Source organism: Caloenas nicobarica, chromosome 1 (assembly GCF_036013445.1).
Source record: "Caloenas nicobarica isolate bCalNic1 chromosome 1, bCalNic1.hap1, whole genome shotgun sequence".
Classification (NCBI taxonomy): Eukaryota; Metazoa; Chordata; class Aves; order Columbiformes; family Columbidae; genus Caloenas; species Caloenas nicobarica.
In genome coordinates this window covers 137,634,220-137,653,344 of record NC_088245.1, presented here as the reverse complement: position 1 = coordinate 137,653,344, position 19,125 = coordinate 137,634,220, and the positions used below count along the sequence as shown (strand labels likewise).

Genomic DNA, 19,125 nt, shown 5'->3' with positions numbered 1-19,125 from the left:
AAAATCGCATGTAAGGAAGAGGGAAGGGAAGAGAGGAAAACAGCTTCAAAGATGGGACCTGAGCGGGTTCCTGTTTCAAACTTAGTTATGAAAGTATAGGAAGAGGAGTTTTTTCTCTCTCCCTTTCTGAAACAAAACTCCTACAGACAGATATGGCACCATCTCATGGCTGAACTTGAAAAACCCCACATGCACAGTGGCAGCCATGAGGAAAACATTCAGCATTTTCAAAGGCATAGAGAGATTGAATCCCAGATCTTTAGTGCTTTGGAAAGTATCTCAAAAAAGACATTTTTTATTTACAAACAGACAACCAATCAGCATTCCAAGCTGCTGAAAATACAGGTATAAAATGCAGTTTTAAACTGCCATGTTTTGCTTTTCCAAAAGGCTGAAGTGTAACATGGAAGAAGATGGAAAACAGCTTTCATACTGTTTGATCTAGAAAGTCAAACTAACTTAAGACCTCTAGCAGACTGGGTTAAGTCAACATTTTAAATAAACAGCTCACCATGGTATTACCAGCCTGCATTTAGAGAACACTTACTTGTTTATAGCAACAAACTCAGAACATTACTGCAATTTAGAAGACAGTTAAGTATGATATGAGATATGTCCAGAAGTATTCACTTTATATTTGTGTTTTGGCACATACTAAAAAATGCCATTCAACCACTCCTCTTTTACATGTTCAAAGCAAGGAAAAAAATTCTGTTAGGACATAAAATAACAGCCAATATTTCCTTACATGGTTACAGTTTTCAACTTCTTACCAAAATGCACAACAACATTAAAGAAGTTCGTGGTATAACTTTAAAAAACACACCTAAACAATGCAATAGCTTTATGCCCTTCTAGACCTAGGAACTGCACATATGACTAAAACCCAACACTTATTCTGTATCCTTTAATAAGTGAACAACTATTTCTTGGGCAAAGATAAGTCATCACCCACTAAAGCTTTCCAACCCTTCATAACAGAAATTTTGCAATGTTATATACCATTAAATAGAAGGTAAGAGTTTGAAAAACGACACAAGCAACCCGAGGGAACTGGACACCATAGAGAAGAACAACAAACAAGAAAAGGAATATCCTATCGTAACATATCATAGGATGACTCAACTTTGAAGTGATACGTCAGTCTTTACAGAGGAATAGAAAGATCAAAGGAGGAAGGGAAAGCAAGAAACTAGATTTCCAACGTCATTATTCCTCTGCCCATGAAACTCTACAAAACACTTAATATCGTAGTTCCCACAATCACCTCTGAAAAAATAGTGGAAAGAAAATATTCCATCAATGACCATTTCAACTCAAATGAGGCTTGCGCACTGAATGTTCTTCAGCATGCAACCTTCCACTGCATGCCCAGGGAAGCAAGGGAGTCCTGTATAATGCACATATACGCAACTCTTACTATACAATACTAGGCACTAATGGTATTAATGCACTGCAACCACAATCCCTTCCATTCAACACAACAAATAGGAAAAACAAAACAATGCAAAAGTTAGATACTTGTGGTAGGCTGCTCCAAAGACGGCCAGAACAATAGCCAAGCCACCAACTGGGAAGAAAATACTTGCTTGATTCTCACCCATCAAGCTGGCTTGCTTCTTCCCAGAACTTGAAGCTTAGGATCAAATGACATCCTAATCGCAAATATATTGACATCAGGAAACAAGAATGCTGCTCCAAAACACAATGCAACAGAGTAAAATGCCAGTAGTGGTGTTAGGGAGTCTAGAAAGAAAAGTTAAAGAGCAGCCATGGAGATTTATGCTTCTAAGATGGTAGCTTGTTAATTCTTTGTTCTGTAAGCTATGTACTTTTGGGGAAGAAAAAAGAAGAAATCTCATTTTTGAATGACTAACCAGACTCTTGATAGCCTCCTGGAGAAAAGGAGTGCAGAGGTGCCAAACCCCAGCTGTGCTGTTGGGATAACTCATTTGTGGAGCCTCATCTGTGGAGTCAGGGAGTCACCATCCCTGGAGGTGTTTAAAAGGTGTTTAGACGAGGTTCTTAGGAACATAGTTTAGTGCTAGAGTTAGGCTATGGTTGGACTCGATGATTCTGAGGGTCTCTTGCAACTGAAATGATTCCATGATTTGGCAAAGGGAGGAGCTACAATCTGGACAGGCCCTCAGGAAGTCAAAAAACCCAGGAAAATGCTGCACTTGGTACTTTAGGTATGGGTCTGGGGGAGGGGAAATACAGCAGCATTTACAGTCCGATTTTCGTATGACTCCCCACACGCTTTCTTCCTTCCATCAGAAATTTGTCTCAGTTGACTGACTGGATGACATTCACTAAGCGACCAACTACGCGACACCTTTTCCAAGGGGCAAGTACTGCCAGGGCATTACATCTCACATGTGATTGAAACCCTACTCGGAACTCCAAAAGATAAAGTTACTCTTGTGCAATATTTTCAAGCAAAACACCTGGGAGACAACTTGCACAGGCAGCAAGACCTCAGACACGATTCCAATAGCGCATCTGTGTCCTGTGAGTTATCTACCTTCTATGTCCTGCTCAGCATGACACAAAGGAGCTGCTTCGCAGGCTCAATAAATGTATTATTTGTAAGTCATTTTCAGAGTAAACTCTTAAAACAAGGAAAATCGTGAAGTTACCTTTTTACAAGGGAGCCACTGAAATCTGCTGGAGAAAAAAAAGTAAAAACACGTAGTAGTATATTCGTGTTTTGTTTCTTTAAGGAAATTGATATCTTAAGTTCTATTTCAAGATCAGACACATGTAGTTGCAATAATAAGAATTAAAAAAACCCCACATACAAACAACCTCCTAGAAATATTCTAAAAACTCAAGACTTAGGGATCTTTCTATAAAATTTAATCTAACTAAACAGTAGCAAAAGCATGTATGGGTGAACCCCTGTCAAAAATGTAGGTTTATTACAAGTTGAAAAGGGGTGGGAAAATCATTGAGGGACTTCATTTGCTTCTTTTCTTGGCAGGTAAGAAGAAGTGAACATGCATACAGTTTTGGTTTGACTTATTGTCTTGGGCACTCAGTTTTAAATTCAAGTTATTATCAAGTCAAAATCAGGGCAGACTTTTAGAAGTTACACTGCGGAAAACATATTATTGTTCATTCTAATTATGCTAAATGTAACTGTTGAAAGCAAAACTTTGTTTTGGAGGTATCTGAAGAGAGACTCCCCTCTTCCCACAAAGAGGATAACTTCCACATGTGTGTATTTCTCTAACGCACAAATAAATACAAAATAAAAGGCAGTATTTCTAGCAATGCCTGAATCTTGTTAGGGTTTGCTGTCACTCACTGCAAACGTATCTTAAGGAATTTCATGCTCTTAATGCAAATACAACAAACCATTGGTGGTTGCATGTGACTAAGCTAATTGGTGGATATAAAAGTCAACATATATTGCACAAGGAAACTGTCAAAACGTCAAAAGCTTCTTTTTTTTTTCCTCCTTATCAAGCACCCCTTAAATAGAAGGAAAGAAATTTTTCTTTCTTTACAAGTTAGTTTTAGATTACATTAGACAATGTATCATTGTGACTGACAGTAGTTAACATTTAGATATCGTTGACCTATGTGATGTGTCAGGTTTCAACAGACTCCTAAAGAAAGCGTGAAAATACTTCTACATAGTCAATGCAACCCAAGGAGTCAGTCTACCCTGTGGATAAATAAATATGGTATTAGCTAATGCTCTAAATTAACATGCATTAAGTTTCCTGAGATGGTTGTTTGAAACACAAGTCTTCCTGGCTGGCAGACAACATTAATAACTTAATTTTTCAACCATCTGAAGTTATAAATCTTTCAATGGTTTACTTGAATTACGTTCTGTAGACCTAAATACAGAAGTTTAACTATCTTTTAGGATCAAACCATTATAATGCTGAACGTCACAGATTTTCACATAATATGGGCAATGATCATAAGAACTAGCTAACCCTCTTTTTAATCTGTTTTCAAGGTATGAAGTAGCCCATCGGGGACAAATAGCATGAGATCATAGGTGTAGCATAGGTTTTTACATTCCCTAGCCTTTGTTCTTATCTCTGTGGTTAATGAATTAAAATTCAAGTTTCCTTGATAACATTTCATTTAAACATTTGCAGTTTCCTATGAAGAAATATTTCTTTAACAGAAATGTACATACACATAAAAATCAGTCACCTTGAGATTTGGGACTACTATGGAATGTAAAACTTCACTACACAGAGAAGATAAAAGGCCAAGTCATATTAGCTCCACAAAGAGCTTTATGGAAATAAAATGCTTCTCTATATTAGCACCAAGAAAATGTTTCTACTGTTGGAAAAAAGCTATGCACGTGAAGGAACAAGGAAAAGAGGAGAGATGAACAAGGGAAATATCGCAAGATCTCAGGAAAACATGCTGAAAGGAAAGAGGCCTAAGAACACAAAGACTTCAGTGAGAAGGGAGGTGGTAGAACAAATAAAGAAGTCTGTTTCAATATCTACAGCATTACCTATTACCTGTAGGTAAGTAAATCCTGCCCATTAAAAAACAAACACACCACCACAAACAAAAAACCCCACCCAACACCAAGAAGTCAAAAAGAACATGGATAACAGCAAGCCAATTTCTGTCGTCTACTAGGATTTCAAAGTAATTTCTGAAGAAGTCATTCAACAAAAGCTTTTAACTAAGCAGCTATGAGGTAAGACGGAAGGTCCAGGCACAGATAAATAACCAATCAAAAAGAAAAAGAAGGCAGGATCAAACCACAACTTCCCACCTGAATGGAGGTTATTGCAAATTCACGAAGTCTGTGCTGGCAAGCAAAGTTCAGAAGTGATCCAGAAAGGAGGGCAAGTGGCCAGATGACCAAGTTTGCTCAGTACAGAGACATGCAATGTAGTAAAAACAACAGCTGGCAAAGGCGAACTGACAGAAGGATCTTATGGCACTGAGTGACTATGTATTAATAAGAAAGCCAAATTCAACACAGACAAGTGCACTGTGAGGTAAATGGTGGAAAGCAACCCTAAAATTTATAGAAAATGACAGGCACTGAGCTAACTAGTATTATTCAAAACTTCGAATTGATGACAGATAGTTCCAGTTGAACACATGAAGAATAAAAGTTAAGAAAGGAAGGCAATGAAACAGAAAACATTACTATACAATCACAGGGTAACTCAGCTCAGAAGGGACTGATGGAAGCCTCTTGTCAAACCTCCTGCTCAAAGCAGAAGCAGCCCTGTCAGATCAGATCAGGCTGCTAAGGGCTTTTTATCCAGGCACATCTTGAAAGCATCCAATGTTAGACAGAGCCTGCACAGCCTCTCTGCACAACCTCCACTGCCTGACTGTCCTCATGGGGAAAAACGCTTCTTATATCCAGGCTGAATCTCTCTTATCTCAAATTACTCCCATTGCCTTTCATCCTCCCAATATGAACCACTGTGAAAAGCCTGGCTCCATCTTCTCAATGGTCAGCTAATGCAGACAACCCCACAGCTTCTCAGACTGACTTTTTGACCTGTCTGCAGTTAAATCAGAAACCTCTTTGATTCCCCATGATCTTTCAAAGATGATAGAGAGTGGCCTTGCTAACACTTTTCCCCATTCTCTCAGCACCACTGGATGCAGCTCAGTGGGTCCTGTGGACTTACACACATGAAGTTTCCTCAGGTAATCTCTGACTCAATCCTTAGCCACAGCTCAGAGCTCCTCTCCCGCAACAAAGCACAGTCATCCGAGAGACCTCATCAGTGAGCAATGCAGCAAAACAAGGCACTGGGTACCTCAGCCGTATTTAAGCCTGTTGACACTAAATCACCTTCTCTATTCAGCAACAGAACCGCATTCTCCTTCCTCAGCTTTTTATGACTGGTGTAGCATTAAAACCTCTTCTTGTTACCCTAGACATCCCTTGAGGCATCAACTCCAGGTTAGCTTTCACTTGCCTAACACCATCCCTTCATGGCTGGGAAACATTTCCAAACTCCTCTTCAGAAGCCCACCTCTGATTCCAGATCCTGCACATTGCCTGTTTGCATTGGACCTTGGCCAGGAGTTCCCTGAGCAGCAGAATGGACCCTTCTTGCAACTAGAAGATGTTGACAGCTTTCCTGGGCTCCTCTGCCGTTCCAAGCTGCCTCCTGTGGGATCCCGATACCAACTTCCTGAAGAAACCAAAGCCTGCTCTCCTGAACTCTAGGGTCTGTACCTTGCTACTTCAGGATCTTGAACTCCACTATTTCATGGCCAATGCAGTCAAGAGTATCCACATTACAACATCTCCAACTAGTTCTTCCATTTTAGGGAACACCAGATCCAGCTGTGCATCACCCCTGCTTTGCCCATCAGTACTTGTATCAAGAAGTTCTTCCTGATACTCTCCAGAAATCTGGTTTGCTTGTGTCCTACTCTGTTGGACCTCCAGCAGGCGTCAGGATGTTTATTAAAGTTCCCCACAGGAACCATAGACCATGATTCAGAGACTTCTTTGCCTTTAGAGAAAGATCTGTCCACATCCTCATCCTGAGGAGAGTGGTCTGCAACAGACTAACTGGGTGGTACCTTTACCAGCCTCTCCTCTGATCCTGACCCACAAACTCTCATCCTAAGCTGTCACCTTGTCCCACACAAGTAACACATACATTTGAGCTGCTCCTTCGTAAGGAAGGCAACGCCCTTTCTTGTCATGCCTACTTGCCCTTCTTGAAGAGCTTGTATCTGTCCATCATACCATCTCATAAATACATAGCTCACTCACACCTTGAGAACTTTCCTGGTTCACCAACTAAAAAGGTAGCAGAGCTAAAAAAGATGTGGAGAACAGTGACAAGGTGTATCAGAGGTGAGAACAGATTCTATATAGGCAACCACTCAGCTCTCGGCTTGGAAGAAAGACACCACTGACCTGTTGAAAGAGAGTATGACAGCAGTCCACAGAACTGTAATGACAATCAACTTTTAAACTGCCTTGTCCACCAGGAGACATGGAGGCTATCAGACAAAGCTAGTGGGAGCCACGTTCAAAAAATCAAAAACAAGGTGGTTCTTCAGGCAATAATGAGCACAACTATGGAATTCATACCCAAAGGACCCTATCGGTGCAGAAAGTTTGCAAGGCTCAAGGGAGACAAGAACACGAAAGAGGTCCACTGGGGATTACCAACTAAAACTGAAGGATCAAGAAACTTCCCAAGAAAAAAGCAGCTGGAGGCTTGGGAGCATTTTAAACAGAGCAGTATCATGCGTAATGTTTGTACTCCTCTGTAAGCATCCATTTGCAGAAACTGCTGGGCAGAACATTGATCTAAATGGACTCAGCCTGAAGTACAACAGCCATCACTATGAAAGTAACAATATCAGTTTATCTGAAGTGCTTCAGCCTGACAGTAATTTGTTAAAAATGGGTAATGAATATTTTATTTGCTTCCTCTCAAGATGTCAGACTATGAAAAGTTACAATGCGCTGAATTTGCTTCTTGTAGATTAAAAATAAACTTGCCCCTATTGTATTCCAGTTGCATCCACAGTTTTCTGCGGGTTTGGATGCTTTTGAATACATGTACACATTATTTACAGAAACATACACAGATTTAGCAATTACTTCTGAAAGAAAAATCTCTTAAGAAATGGATTCATGAAGTGTATGTTCAATCATTTATTGACATGAGAATATTAGATTTCACTAGACAAATTGCAGTATCTGTACTCATTTCCCTACTGACCCTATCTTTAAGAAAAGGGTAGCTTTTAATGCAGCTATACATACAAAACCACAGACTTAGAGCACACATATTTGCTACGTTACATACAACAACCCAAAATGGACACAATTTCATCTATATCAGACCTTCACTTTCCTCATTCTCAAGTTTCCCTCTCTATCACTTATTCCTTCTTTTACCCACCTCAGCTATCTATTTCCTTGTAGCTATTCTAGTTAGCACTCATGATTGAGTGTCTCATTTCCGCTACCTACATCCATTGTCAGCCACCCCCTTTCAGTCATCTGCATGCATTCCTTTTAATATAAAGTCTGTTCCTCATCTGTAATCCAACTTCCACACATTTTTAGGCATCCGAAATTGTCATTGATGTCAGCAGGAGCTGCAGACACCCAGGATCTTCAGAGGTTTAACTCCTTGTTTTCAACAACGTTTTACTAAGAAAAATTTTGAAGCTTCACTTAGTTATGCTACAGTACTTTCTACACTTCTATCAGACTTATGGATGAATAAGTTAAGAGATGAAATACGTGATGCTCAAAAACATCTCATGCAGTGGCCTAAACACCCCAGGAAAACAAATATCTTAAGTTATCGACTTTAAAAAAAAAAAAAAAAAGATAACTCACCTCACAGTAAATACCCTGAAGAGTATACATAGCTAATCGAAGAGTGTACTTACCTGAATGACAGCACTAAACCAGCATGTGTTGCCAACATTCTTTAATCCTACTGGACAGTTGTCTTGCCGCTTTCGATCATACGGGTTGGGAGAGTCACTCCATACCTCTGGATGTGTCCTCTTTAAACTTGCTTTATTTTCTGCAATACTGGCTTCTAGGACTCTTCAGGAACAGAAGGGAGGGAAAAATGTGAGAAAAAGCAAAAAAAACCAAGACACAGTAAAACACCTTCAGTTACTGACACAGACATCTCGATTACATCATTTGCTAACTTATTGTTGATGAACTTGGTTTTAAGTTTATATGCAGTATGTCTTCAAAAGTAAGATGCCATTTTACTTCTAGAATGTTGCAGTAATTCCATCACCTTTTGGTGATGAGTGAGAGAGTATCTTGTGAGAGCTCTAGATACAAAAGCCACATCTGTAAGTCATCAATTATTTAAGAATGAGATTCAAATGGGATGGACAACAAGAAATTTTAGGCAGTACTATTAGTTTTGTCTACAAATGCTTTTATTGGTATGCAAAGCACAAAGTCACCAATATTTACTGACAGGAAACCAAACCTAGTTAGGCAACTTTCAAAAAAGGAAGACGCTTTTTTAGTTTTCATTTTTGCAACGTACGCAACTGTAATTGTTGATTTATGTAGCAAGTAATTACTTTATGAGTCATGGAAAGACATCTCCTCACAATTTTTCAAATGCTAGCCAACAAGTTAGTTGTATGCTTCAATGACCACATTCTTTGCAGGAAACTGTTCCCATGTGATTTAAGCAGAATGTCCATATTTCACATGACAGTATGATCTGATGTGTGTTATGCTCCCAAACTCAAGCTTCACTCAACACAGTATTTCTGTATCAGCACATATCAAGAATGCCTAAAAGGTAATTTGTGGTAGCCACATATTCTAAACAGAAAGATGGAGATGGGTACGTTCAGGTCATATAATAATGGCTCTAACTAATACGGAATGTTGCCCGGTATGTGCACTACCAACACAGCTACTGTCTCCAGCCACCTAGTTCAAGTGGAGCACTGGAACAGGCTCCCCAGGGAGGTGTCACGGCCCCAAGCCTGACAGTGTTCAAGAGGAGACTGGACAATGCCCTCAGACACATGGTGTGACCTGTGGGGTTGTCCTGTGCAGGGACAGGAGCTGGATTCGATGATCCTTGTGGGTCCCTTCCAACTCAGGGCATTCTATGATTCTATTCTATGATTCTATGAAGTATCACACAAAAGGCTGAGCTACTACTGAACTACAACTTTTGCCACGCACAGGATTTCAGGAGCTGCGTGACAAGCATCAAAGCAGCTTGTGCAGCCTGGAGGGTTGCCCCCTTCAGTTTTGGACTCGCTAAACATCACAGAAAGGCAGGTCTAGGCTGGTCTGTAAATGGCATTACTAAAAGGCAAAAGTTTGAACACCTTAGAAAAAAAAAACAATGAAATGGGCAGAGAAACCACCAACCACATGATGTAACTTCAGTAACCTAACTGTAAATTTTTGTTTCAAGTTATGCTCTTGTCAAGCATATCTCTCTCATATATCTTATAAAATATACAAGAACTATGAAGCATTATATGAATTTACTGTAGATAAGCACTTTGGGGAACATACTGATTTATTATTGCTGCTTATTTTGAAGAAAATAGAAGCATTCAGAATTTAAGAGCCCATTTAGTATAAATACCACTTCTGTATCAACACATCTCAGGAAGAACCTAAAACTTGTAATTTCCTAATGATTAATCTATTTCTGACATTCAGTTTTTGACATATAACCTCATAAACAGCACAGACTTTTACACTAGCAATTGTAATGTTATCTCCTAAGCAAACCCCGAAATGTAAAGGAACAGTAGAATTCATTTCCCTTCTCACTGATACAATCCTTCAAAAGTGTTAGATGACCAGTGTATCTCTGCCTTGTGAGAAAAAGTTATTTGATGGGGACAATAAAAATTAATTCAAAACAAATGTCATACATATTCCAAATAATTTCTCATTCAGGTAGAATTACCTATACTCTAGTTTAAATTAAATTGAAGGGACCTTTAAAACTGATGGGAAGAATCTGGAAGACTGGAATAAATTTAGTATTATGTTGTAAAAGGACCACAACACCTACTCCATACCACTTTTGTTTCAGGGAAATAAACTTCCCCCTGCCCCAAGCTCAAGAATATTTCAAGATATTTCAAGATTCAAGTTCAGAAAAATACATATTAAACTGAAACAGGCCTCTGATCTCAAGGGTATTACTATTTATCAAACTGATTACCTACTAAAATTTCTTCCTGTATTTGTTTTTGTATTTCTTTAGCAGGTAAGGGATTTCTTAATCTCTAACTCCACCTCAAATCTGTTTTTCAAATCTTCAGGATATTTTTCCTTATATTTACTTATAACATTTACCTGTTCTAAAAGAGCACATGCAATAGCTGCCTACTCTGTATGCCTAATTTATTTTCAGCCACAAGGATAGCTCTGATGCAAACCAATATAAAAGTAAGCACAGTAAACGGGAACCTAATGATCAGTTCAAAAGCCACATTAATAAATTTATTTACCAGCATAGTAAGTGTACCTCTTATGCTCTTTTGGAGCACAAGTCTGATGAGGAGCAGCTGAGGGAACTGGGGCTGTTTAGCCTGGAGAAAAGGAGGCTGAGGGGAGACCTGATCGCTGGCTACAACTACCTGAAAGGAGGTTGTAGCATGGGGGGTGTTGGTCTCTTCTCCCAAGTGACAAGTGATAGGACGAGAGGAAATGGCCTCAAGTTGCGCCAGGGAAGGTTTAGATTGGATATTAGGAAAAAATTATTCCCGGAAAGGGTTGTCAGGCACTGGAACAGGCTGCCCAGGGAAGTGGTGGAGTCACCACCCCTGGAGGTGTTTAAAAGGCATTTTAGATGAGGTTCTTAGGGACATGCTAGAGTTAGGTTAGGTTATGGTTGGACTCAATGCTCCTGAGTGTCTCTTCCAGCTGAAATGATTCTATGATTCTCTTCTGTGATTCTACTATAATGTTCACTATTATTCTATTCATACGATCCTGATTTGGGAGACTGCCTTGACAAAGAATCTTAGTCACACATTGCTCTCAACAAAGGAGCAGCAGAGCTGTAAGTTGCATGCAGGCCACGGCCTGTCTCCAGCCTCACAGCACCAAAGGCTTCCCCACCTCCAAGCACTGGAACCTTGTTTGGAGGGAAACTCTGGAGTAAGGGTTAGTTAATGCCAGGCTTGAACTTGAAAGGAGTGTTTTGTTTCTCTCCAGAATGAGCTGGGCACTGCCGAGCAGCTTTCCAGAGCTGCTTACACAGGGCTAACCAGGCAATGGAATAGGCCCCGGGGAAACTGAGTCCAGAGCACTGAAGTTCAGCCAAACCATTTTGTGAAAGCCCACTAAACGTGCTCCAGAAAAGCCCATTCCAGCAGGCTACTCAGCAAAAAGAACAAGGATAGGTCTTTGTACTGGGACTGCCTTACAGCTGGACATCCAGGAATATCCCTAATCCTACATCCCTCCAGAGTTTCACCTTTGATCTATACATACAATGCTTAGCCACAGTGCTGAGCTCCCAGCGGTTTCAATGATCATGTTTTTAAAAGAAAAAAAAAAATCTAGGGGTTGTGCACTTCATTATGCACTGAGAGTAAGGGCTCTCTCTCATTTTAATATGGCTACTACCCCTGGCACAACACAGGCCAGCTAATTTCTCCTTTCAGTCATATCTTACTAGCTTCTCCAGTGAATCCCTACCCAGCCAGCCTCATTCTCCTTCAAGCCATGAAAAGTCATATGAACAGGAGAAAAGTTTTCGTATTAGGACAGACACCAATCATGCACATTTCCCTGGGAGATTTAGTAAAAAACTTTAAACATGCCATGTACAAGATCTTCAGCTTGGACACTTGGACATTTCAGCTGCACTCCTCTCAACACCTACACAGTAAAAGCATCTGTCCTCATTAACTAGCAGAAGGCAATTACATTCAGGAAGACAAATTCTATGTGCGTTACAACATTAACTACACAAGTCAAGAAATTCCATTAATGCTCCCATGGAAACCTTAACAAAATCAGTGCAAATTAGGTTCCAAACCACTATGAATACCTTTTGAAAAAATATCCTTCACACCAAAGACTCTTTAAATATGCATACATCCTACACTATTAAAAATGAAAGATTTCCATAGTTTAATTTGCTTATAATTGACTTCTTATTTGATTTCTGCTTCTTATTTAACTTAGCAAAACAAAAGTAAATGGCTGCAGCTTGTCTTGTTTACAACCATAATGTTCTACTTTTTGCTTTGAGAAGTCCTGAACAGATACTGTGCTTTCTATTGGAATGCCAACATTCTTCTGCGGGGTGTTAACTACAAATTGATTTTTTTATTTAACAGTCTTAAGTCGTGTCCTTAAGGAAACTGACTGAACAGTTCAGATCCAGAATTCAAGAATTTTGAACTTCCTATATTTGTACAACTCTGACGTAATTTGTCATCAACTCAGGGTGTATCCTGGTATGTAACTGAATGGATCTAATACCCCAGTGCTGCCAAAACTCTCAAGATCCTCACTCATCTCTGCCTCTATTCATAAGCAAAGTCCCATTTCCCTTTATTCTGCTATGATACACTCTGGATCTTTTAGTGAATAGTTTTGTATGGTTTTGGGAGTTCTATTCATGCAACAAATACTCCAAAGAATACTAGAGCAAGCATAGGAAATGTGGTACAGTGTACAGGACATATCCCCCTTGGTAACAACAAGCTCTAAATTTGGCAAATGCTATTGTCTATAATTTTGCCATCAAATATACATCTCTATTTCACCAGAGGACCAATATTCTTCTCTGTATGTAACTGAACAGACTGTCTACATGTCTTTGTACATACAGAGGAAAAAAGCCACATACTTCATTATTTTCTGCAACCAGAAAGAAATACACCATAATTTAAGTAGAATATTTAAGTAGAAATAATACATAGTTACGGGCTAAGCAGAAAAGACCAAAAAGGACCTTTTAGTCTGAGAAGCGCAACATAAAGTCTCCATGAAAAAAAACTAAAGCTTCAAGGCTCCCAAGAAGAGAGCACAGCAGAAGCAGTCAAAGCTTGGGGAAGGAAAAAACAGGAAGAAGATTTGCATATCCAGAAATAGGTCCATCTTTCTGAGTGTTTGACTAAATCACAACTCTGTAATTATGACAATTCTAACCTAGGAACAGGCAAGAGGTGAACTTCTAAATCAGAACTGAACAGAACTTCCACTATAATCTTGTATACATGCACATACTGAAGTCCTAGAAAGAAACAACTCCTTAAAATCATAATCTAATTATTAATGAGAATATAAATCCCTCTAATCTCACTATTCTCTCCTAAAGTATGTTCTCTTAAAACTCAAACAACAAGATGGCTTTTCTCACAAATGGGGCAAGGGAGGTGTATGTTTATTCTCACAATTAGTACATTTATTTTTCAAACGGAAAAAGAAAATGACTGCCGATAAAGTAAGACTCTCCATATTCTCAGAGTTGGACTCTTCTGATAAGCCACTTAGTCTGTCAAATACAGTGAAGTGAGGAAAAGAATTGTTGTAATGAATCTCCCCCATCTAAATAATCTTTTTATAAAATTAGTCTTTTACAAGGAGGCAGTACTTAACCTTCTAAACACAAGGATCAAATCATTGCCCTTTTCCCCTAGAACAAAGCCAGCCACAGATGAAAAAAAAAAAAAAACCAAAACCCAACACCATTCCCACACAACTCTACACTCAGGCTTAGTTCAGGTCCCAAATATTTCATAATTATATCTATATTTATATATAAACACATGCTGTACAAAAAAGTTGTAGTAAAAGCTGATCATAAGTTAACTTACAGACTCATATCACACCCAAGTTGAGAAACTTAAGTTCATAAAACTTTAAACCGAGAAGTTAACTTCACTCAAAGCTTATAAATTCCTGTTCGTTAAACAGATTAATAACATACTTTATCAGCTAAAACACAGCAGCTGCTCTTAGTATAGCATTACTACCCCCTCCTTCAATCTCAGCCTTAGCACAGGGGTAAGAAAATGTTAATGTAAAGTGAACAGTGCAAAAAAAACCAGGACAAAGAATTAGCTTCTTAATTATATTTTTGTTTTCATTGTTTTTTACCCAATACAAGAAAAACTTTTAGTTTTAGCTCCTATTTAGACACAACCGTAATCCTCTATCTCCATCCACTTCCTCCATATTTAAACAAATACATCAACATGGAACATACTATTACATCCTAGCCCACACATAATAAGACTATTTTCCAGTGTAGAACATACAATACATTAAAGCAACATCCTGAAGCCAGGCATATCAGTAGCACAAGTGAAAGTAAGTAAGTTTGTTAAATTAAAAGTTAAGAAAAGCAATACAGGCCAATCTCCAACTCTTTAATTTAATGTCTGCTTTATATAAGTTGTTTGTTTACCTGCTAATGGCTTGTTCCTCATCTGTTATTCCAGTCTCCCTGAATGCCCTGTTTGATTCCTCCAAACTCAAGGCAATTGCCCTCTGAAGATCATCTTTATCATCTCCAGTGAGATCAATCACATCTGAAAAGCAAAACTATCTTTCTCAAAATTAAAAGTGAAACAGAACGAAAGGCAAGTCTTACTGTAAAGGAGAGAGAGCCCACATGGATTGCTGAGCGCCATTCCAGTCCATCCCTCCTGTGCCCTGTGCTCTTCCAACCACTAACCCTGCTAATGGCTCCCCTCCTCCTCCAAGCCAGGTAAAATCCTCAGCAGCTTGCTCTTGCTAAGATATGATGGGCAATAGTCTTCTTTCCTCCTAATGACCTTAAGTTTCACAAGGCTACAGGACGAATTCAGGAATCCATGGTTTCTGAAAGCCCTCTTAAAGCAATACATTTAAATGTATTATCTCAGCTACTGTGATCGCTTTCTTCCAGGGAACACATGTTGAAGACAACCTTCTCTTAAAAAGGATACCTTAACTGGGCATAGCTGGTTTTCCCTCCTTACAGAGGAACACATGCAGAGTTTTCTCAACACAGCTCCAAATTCTGCAAGTATTTCTGTGCACTGGTAAGCCAAATACTTTCATGGGGTTTCATAATATGTGGGAGAGTTCCTTACTTAACCTAATTCTTTTCTATCCTGTCTGCGCACTCCTTTTCTGAACATATTTAAATCCAATTTCTGTGTACTAGAAGTAACCAACCTCAACAGGAGAATTAAGAAAACAAATACTCAAGTCAAGATGAGGACTCATACTTGGACATGTTGGGAAGGCTGGATGGCCCACTGACTGGGTAATGAAGATGAAAACAACACTACTTCTGCCTTCCTCTCCAGCTCCCATTATCTAAAGAATCAGATGTTAAAATCCCTCGCAAACCTCCCCAGTTCCTGAGGGTAGCGACAGCACGCCCCCTCCTGAATAAAGAGGGATTTCACTACCCACATTGCACCGTGACACCAAGCAGCCCCCCGCTGGGCACAGCCACACTTTCAGAGCAGCCATGGCCACCAGGCATGTCCATCAACTGCACAAGACCTTCAGAAAAGCCAAGGTGATTGGTTATCATGATTTCAAGGGCCAAAAGTCTCATTTTGCAAGTCAGACAGACAGAAAGAGAGGGGAAAGTGCAAAAGAAACTTCTGTGTGTAGTACTAGAGACACACGCATAGCATTGGCTGGTTTCAGTCTCTCTCCTCCAAGACCAAGGTTTACCCAAAGAGCTATGAAAGGGACTGTGATTTGGACATTAGAAGCTAGAAGACTCTGGAATAAAAAGATACAGATTTGAAACTGATGATTGCTCACTAAGAGAGATGAGCAGCTTCTCTGAATTTCTCCTTCCATGAGCCAGCTCAATTACTTGTATGCAAAGAGCTTCTCCACCTAGCTTCTGACTTCTCTCCTGGATGGGCCGACTCGCTGTAGAGACAGCTTCCCTTGTTTCCTTGGGCTTACTTATCTGTGACACTTCTCATTGGATCAAAATAAAACACTGAACTAGTGATACAAAAATCATTGTATATATGTATGCGAACAGAAAGTGGGATGAATTATTCTCACAGAAAGCTGAAACTGAAAAGAAGTTAAGAAACTTTTCTATTAACACCAGCATCTTCAAAAATGAGTTTTCAACCCTTTCTTCCCCCAAATAAAGATGGTTGAATTTCTATTTTACTTAGTGAGCCTTTAAAGGAAGCACTCTTACCTATAAAGTAAACTCGGTAATTTGTCATGATCTGGAAGTATGGAAAAATGCTATGACCACAAAAGCAGCACTTTGCAATTTTATTCCTATGTTTTTCATACTCAGTTCAGATCTTCCAGCATATTCCAAGGGTACTTCAACTCAAATCCCTAAAATTCTCCTTCAGAAGTACTACAGCAATTATGAGAACCACCAGCACAAGTCTCACCCAGAGGAGTTTTGATGTATGAGCTGCCATGCTGAGAACAATGTAATTTGGGCTAAAATAATCCCTCAGCAAGCATGGTTCTGTTCCACAGCCTGAGAGCAGAAGAAAGGCTAAAAGGTCGACAACGATGAGAGGATCCCACGATCACATACACTACCTATTACACTCTAAAAAGTGCTTCTGTTGTATCTTCTACGCATTTGCAGGTAGTCACACACAAGCAACTCATCTCCACGGGAGACAAGCTATTTTTCTGAAAGTAGTAATAGTGGTCACAACTGAAGATGGAGTATACCTCCATCCAGCAGCCACACACACTGATGGAGAAACATGCGATTATTCCAATCACTTACTTGCACAGGGGAATATTCCTTTAGCTAGTCTCTAGTCAGGTAAGGGTGATGCAATTCTTATATAACAATAAAGAAGAAAGTTAGATTAAGAAGTAGGATCCTTTATATGAGGAGTATTTTCCAGAAAAAAAACTCATAAGCTAGCTGAAACTTATGTGGTTAACAAAAGCTCCCACTATTATACCAAAAAAAAAAAGTATCAAGGTCAACTCCAACTCACACTTTCATTAACTTATTCAACTTCTTTGCACCTCCCTAGCTCCTTAATCTTTGCTAACCTATACCACTACCCTACATGTTCAGAAGTTTATTATCATTCATATTACTGGTGATTACATCACTTTTTAATATTAAAACCCCAAATCCTTGACTTCCGCCTGCTTTCACAAAGCAGATCAACGCAACAGTTTCTTTTGGCATGCAATGATTTTGGAGCAGACAATACAGGAGGATTCTCTTCAGAAATGATGTTTTCACATATACATTTTTCTTGATTTCGATTAAAAACGACCTAACAGTGAGGACCTGCTGCTAGATACTACCACCACATGTTAGTGGTGCAACAGATTTGTGTCACAGAGAGTTTACCAAGCCTAACTTGTGCCAGAAAAATACATTTCTAAATATCAGTTGATCCACAGTAACCTACTCCACACAGGCTTTTTGTTTGTAGCAAATGTAAAATAAAAATGTTTTGGAGATTTAAGCTAATGGATTTTAGCTCATGTTTGCTGTAGTTGGTGAAGTCCGTGGTCTTTTTCAGCATCTCAGCTGACACAATAACACATTAAGCTGCAACAGCTCATGTATGAATCCTAAATCATAGGATTATAAAGAGATCTCAATAGAAGTCATAACAGAAGGGGAATAGTCTGAGCCTAAATTCCTCCCCCCCAAAAAAAACTTTGACTTGCCTGCAGTTTGCATTCCTTTCAGTTACTTATAGATTATAGAAATGTACACATACTACATGAAATTCATACTAATTTTTGTTTTGAAATATTGCCATGTTTAATATATTCTTACATGGGGACTTTTTTTTTTAGTGGAAAGATGTCCAATTTTCAAGCAGTTATTCTACAAGTATGATAACTCTACCTTCTCTCACAATCACTAATAAATTCAACATTAACCTAGTTTTAAAATACTTCAATTTTATAGCCCTAATGCAAACATATGACTTTATTTTATAGCAAGTAGTAGTGGAATTAATTCATGAAACTGATCTACTGAAGTTTCCTATCTGATGAACTGATTTCTCTGTTCGATGCCTGAGTTTGAAGAAAAAAAAAAAGCTGACTTTTACTCAAAGTATTTATCAGACACACATGAGTTTCCTGTGACAGGCTGATGGATGGATTTCATAAAGGTATTAAGAATAATGCCACTTCTCCAAATTGACAGTAACCTGATTTTAATTTACATATGCTGATTTTGTAATGCTTCTCTCATTCAGGTCACAGAACATTTTAGTTCTCACTGGCTCATCCTCATAAAGGTACTTCTTACTCTATATCACATAGTTAGGAATGTTTACATTTTCTGTGGCTAAGCCATGACTACTTAATAAACAAAAAAGTTTGCTTCTGAAAAAATTCTTCATGAATGAAGATACTGCTCATCAAAACAGTCTGGCTCACTGCATTTGTGATGTTTATTCAACTGAAATTACCATGCAGAATTAATCAACTCTTCTACTAAGAAATATATTTTTGGTTTACAACATTATTCTATAACAATGTTTGCTTCTGGTATATAAGACCCAGAGAGTTTGATATCATTTGTAATTTCACAAAATTTTAAGTTGTATATTGAAATTTGTGACAAACACACTAGTGTATATGTAGTAAATGCACACACTGTACCTATCCCCATATACCTCCTTTTCTAAGAAAAGTTCTTT

General features: G+C 38.8%; 1 protein-coding gene across 3 annotated transcripts in view; it reads right to left on the bottom strand.

The window, feature by feature from the left end:
- Window positions 1–19,125, bottom strand: part of USP25 (ubiquitin specific peptidase 25) — a 97,629-nt gene that overhangs the window by 49,054 nt on the left and 29,450 nt on the right. For all 3 annotated transcript variants that reach the window (XM_065626760.1, XM_065626761.1, XM_065626762.1), the window contains exons 4-5: window positions 14,901–15,024; window positions 8,398–8,560 (exon numbers count right to left, since the gene is read on the bottom strand). In XM_065626760.1, coding sequence (XP_065482832.1) covers window positions 8,398–8,560; window positions 14,901–15,024 — 287 coding nt within the window. The remainder of the gene's footprint in view (window positions 1–8,397; window positions 8,561–14,900; window positions 15,025–19,125) is intronic.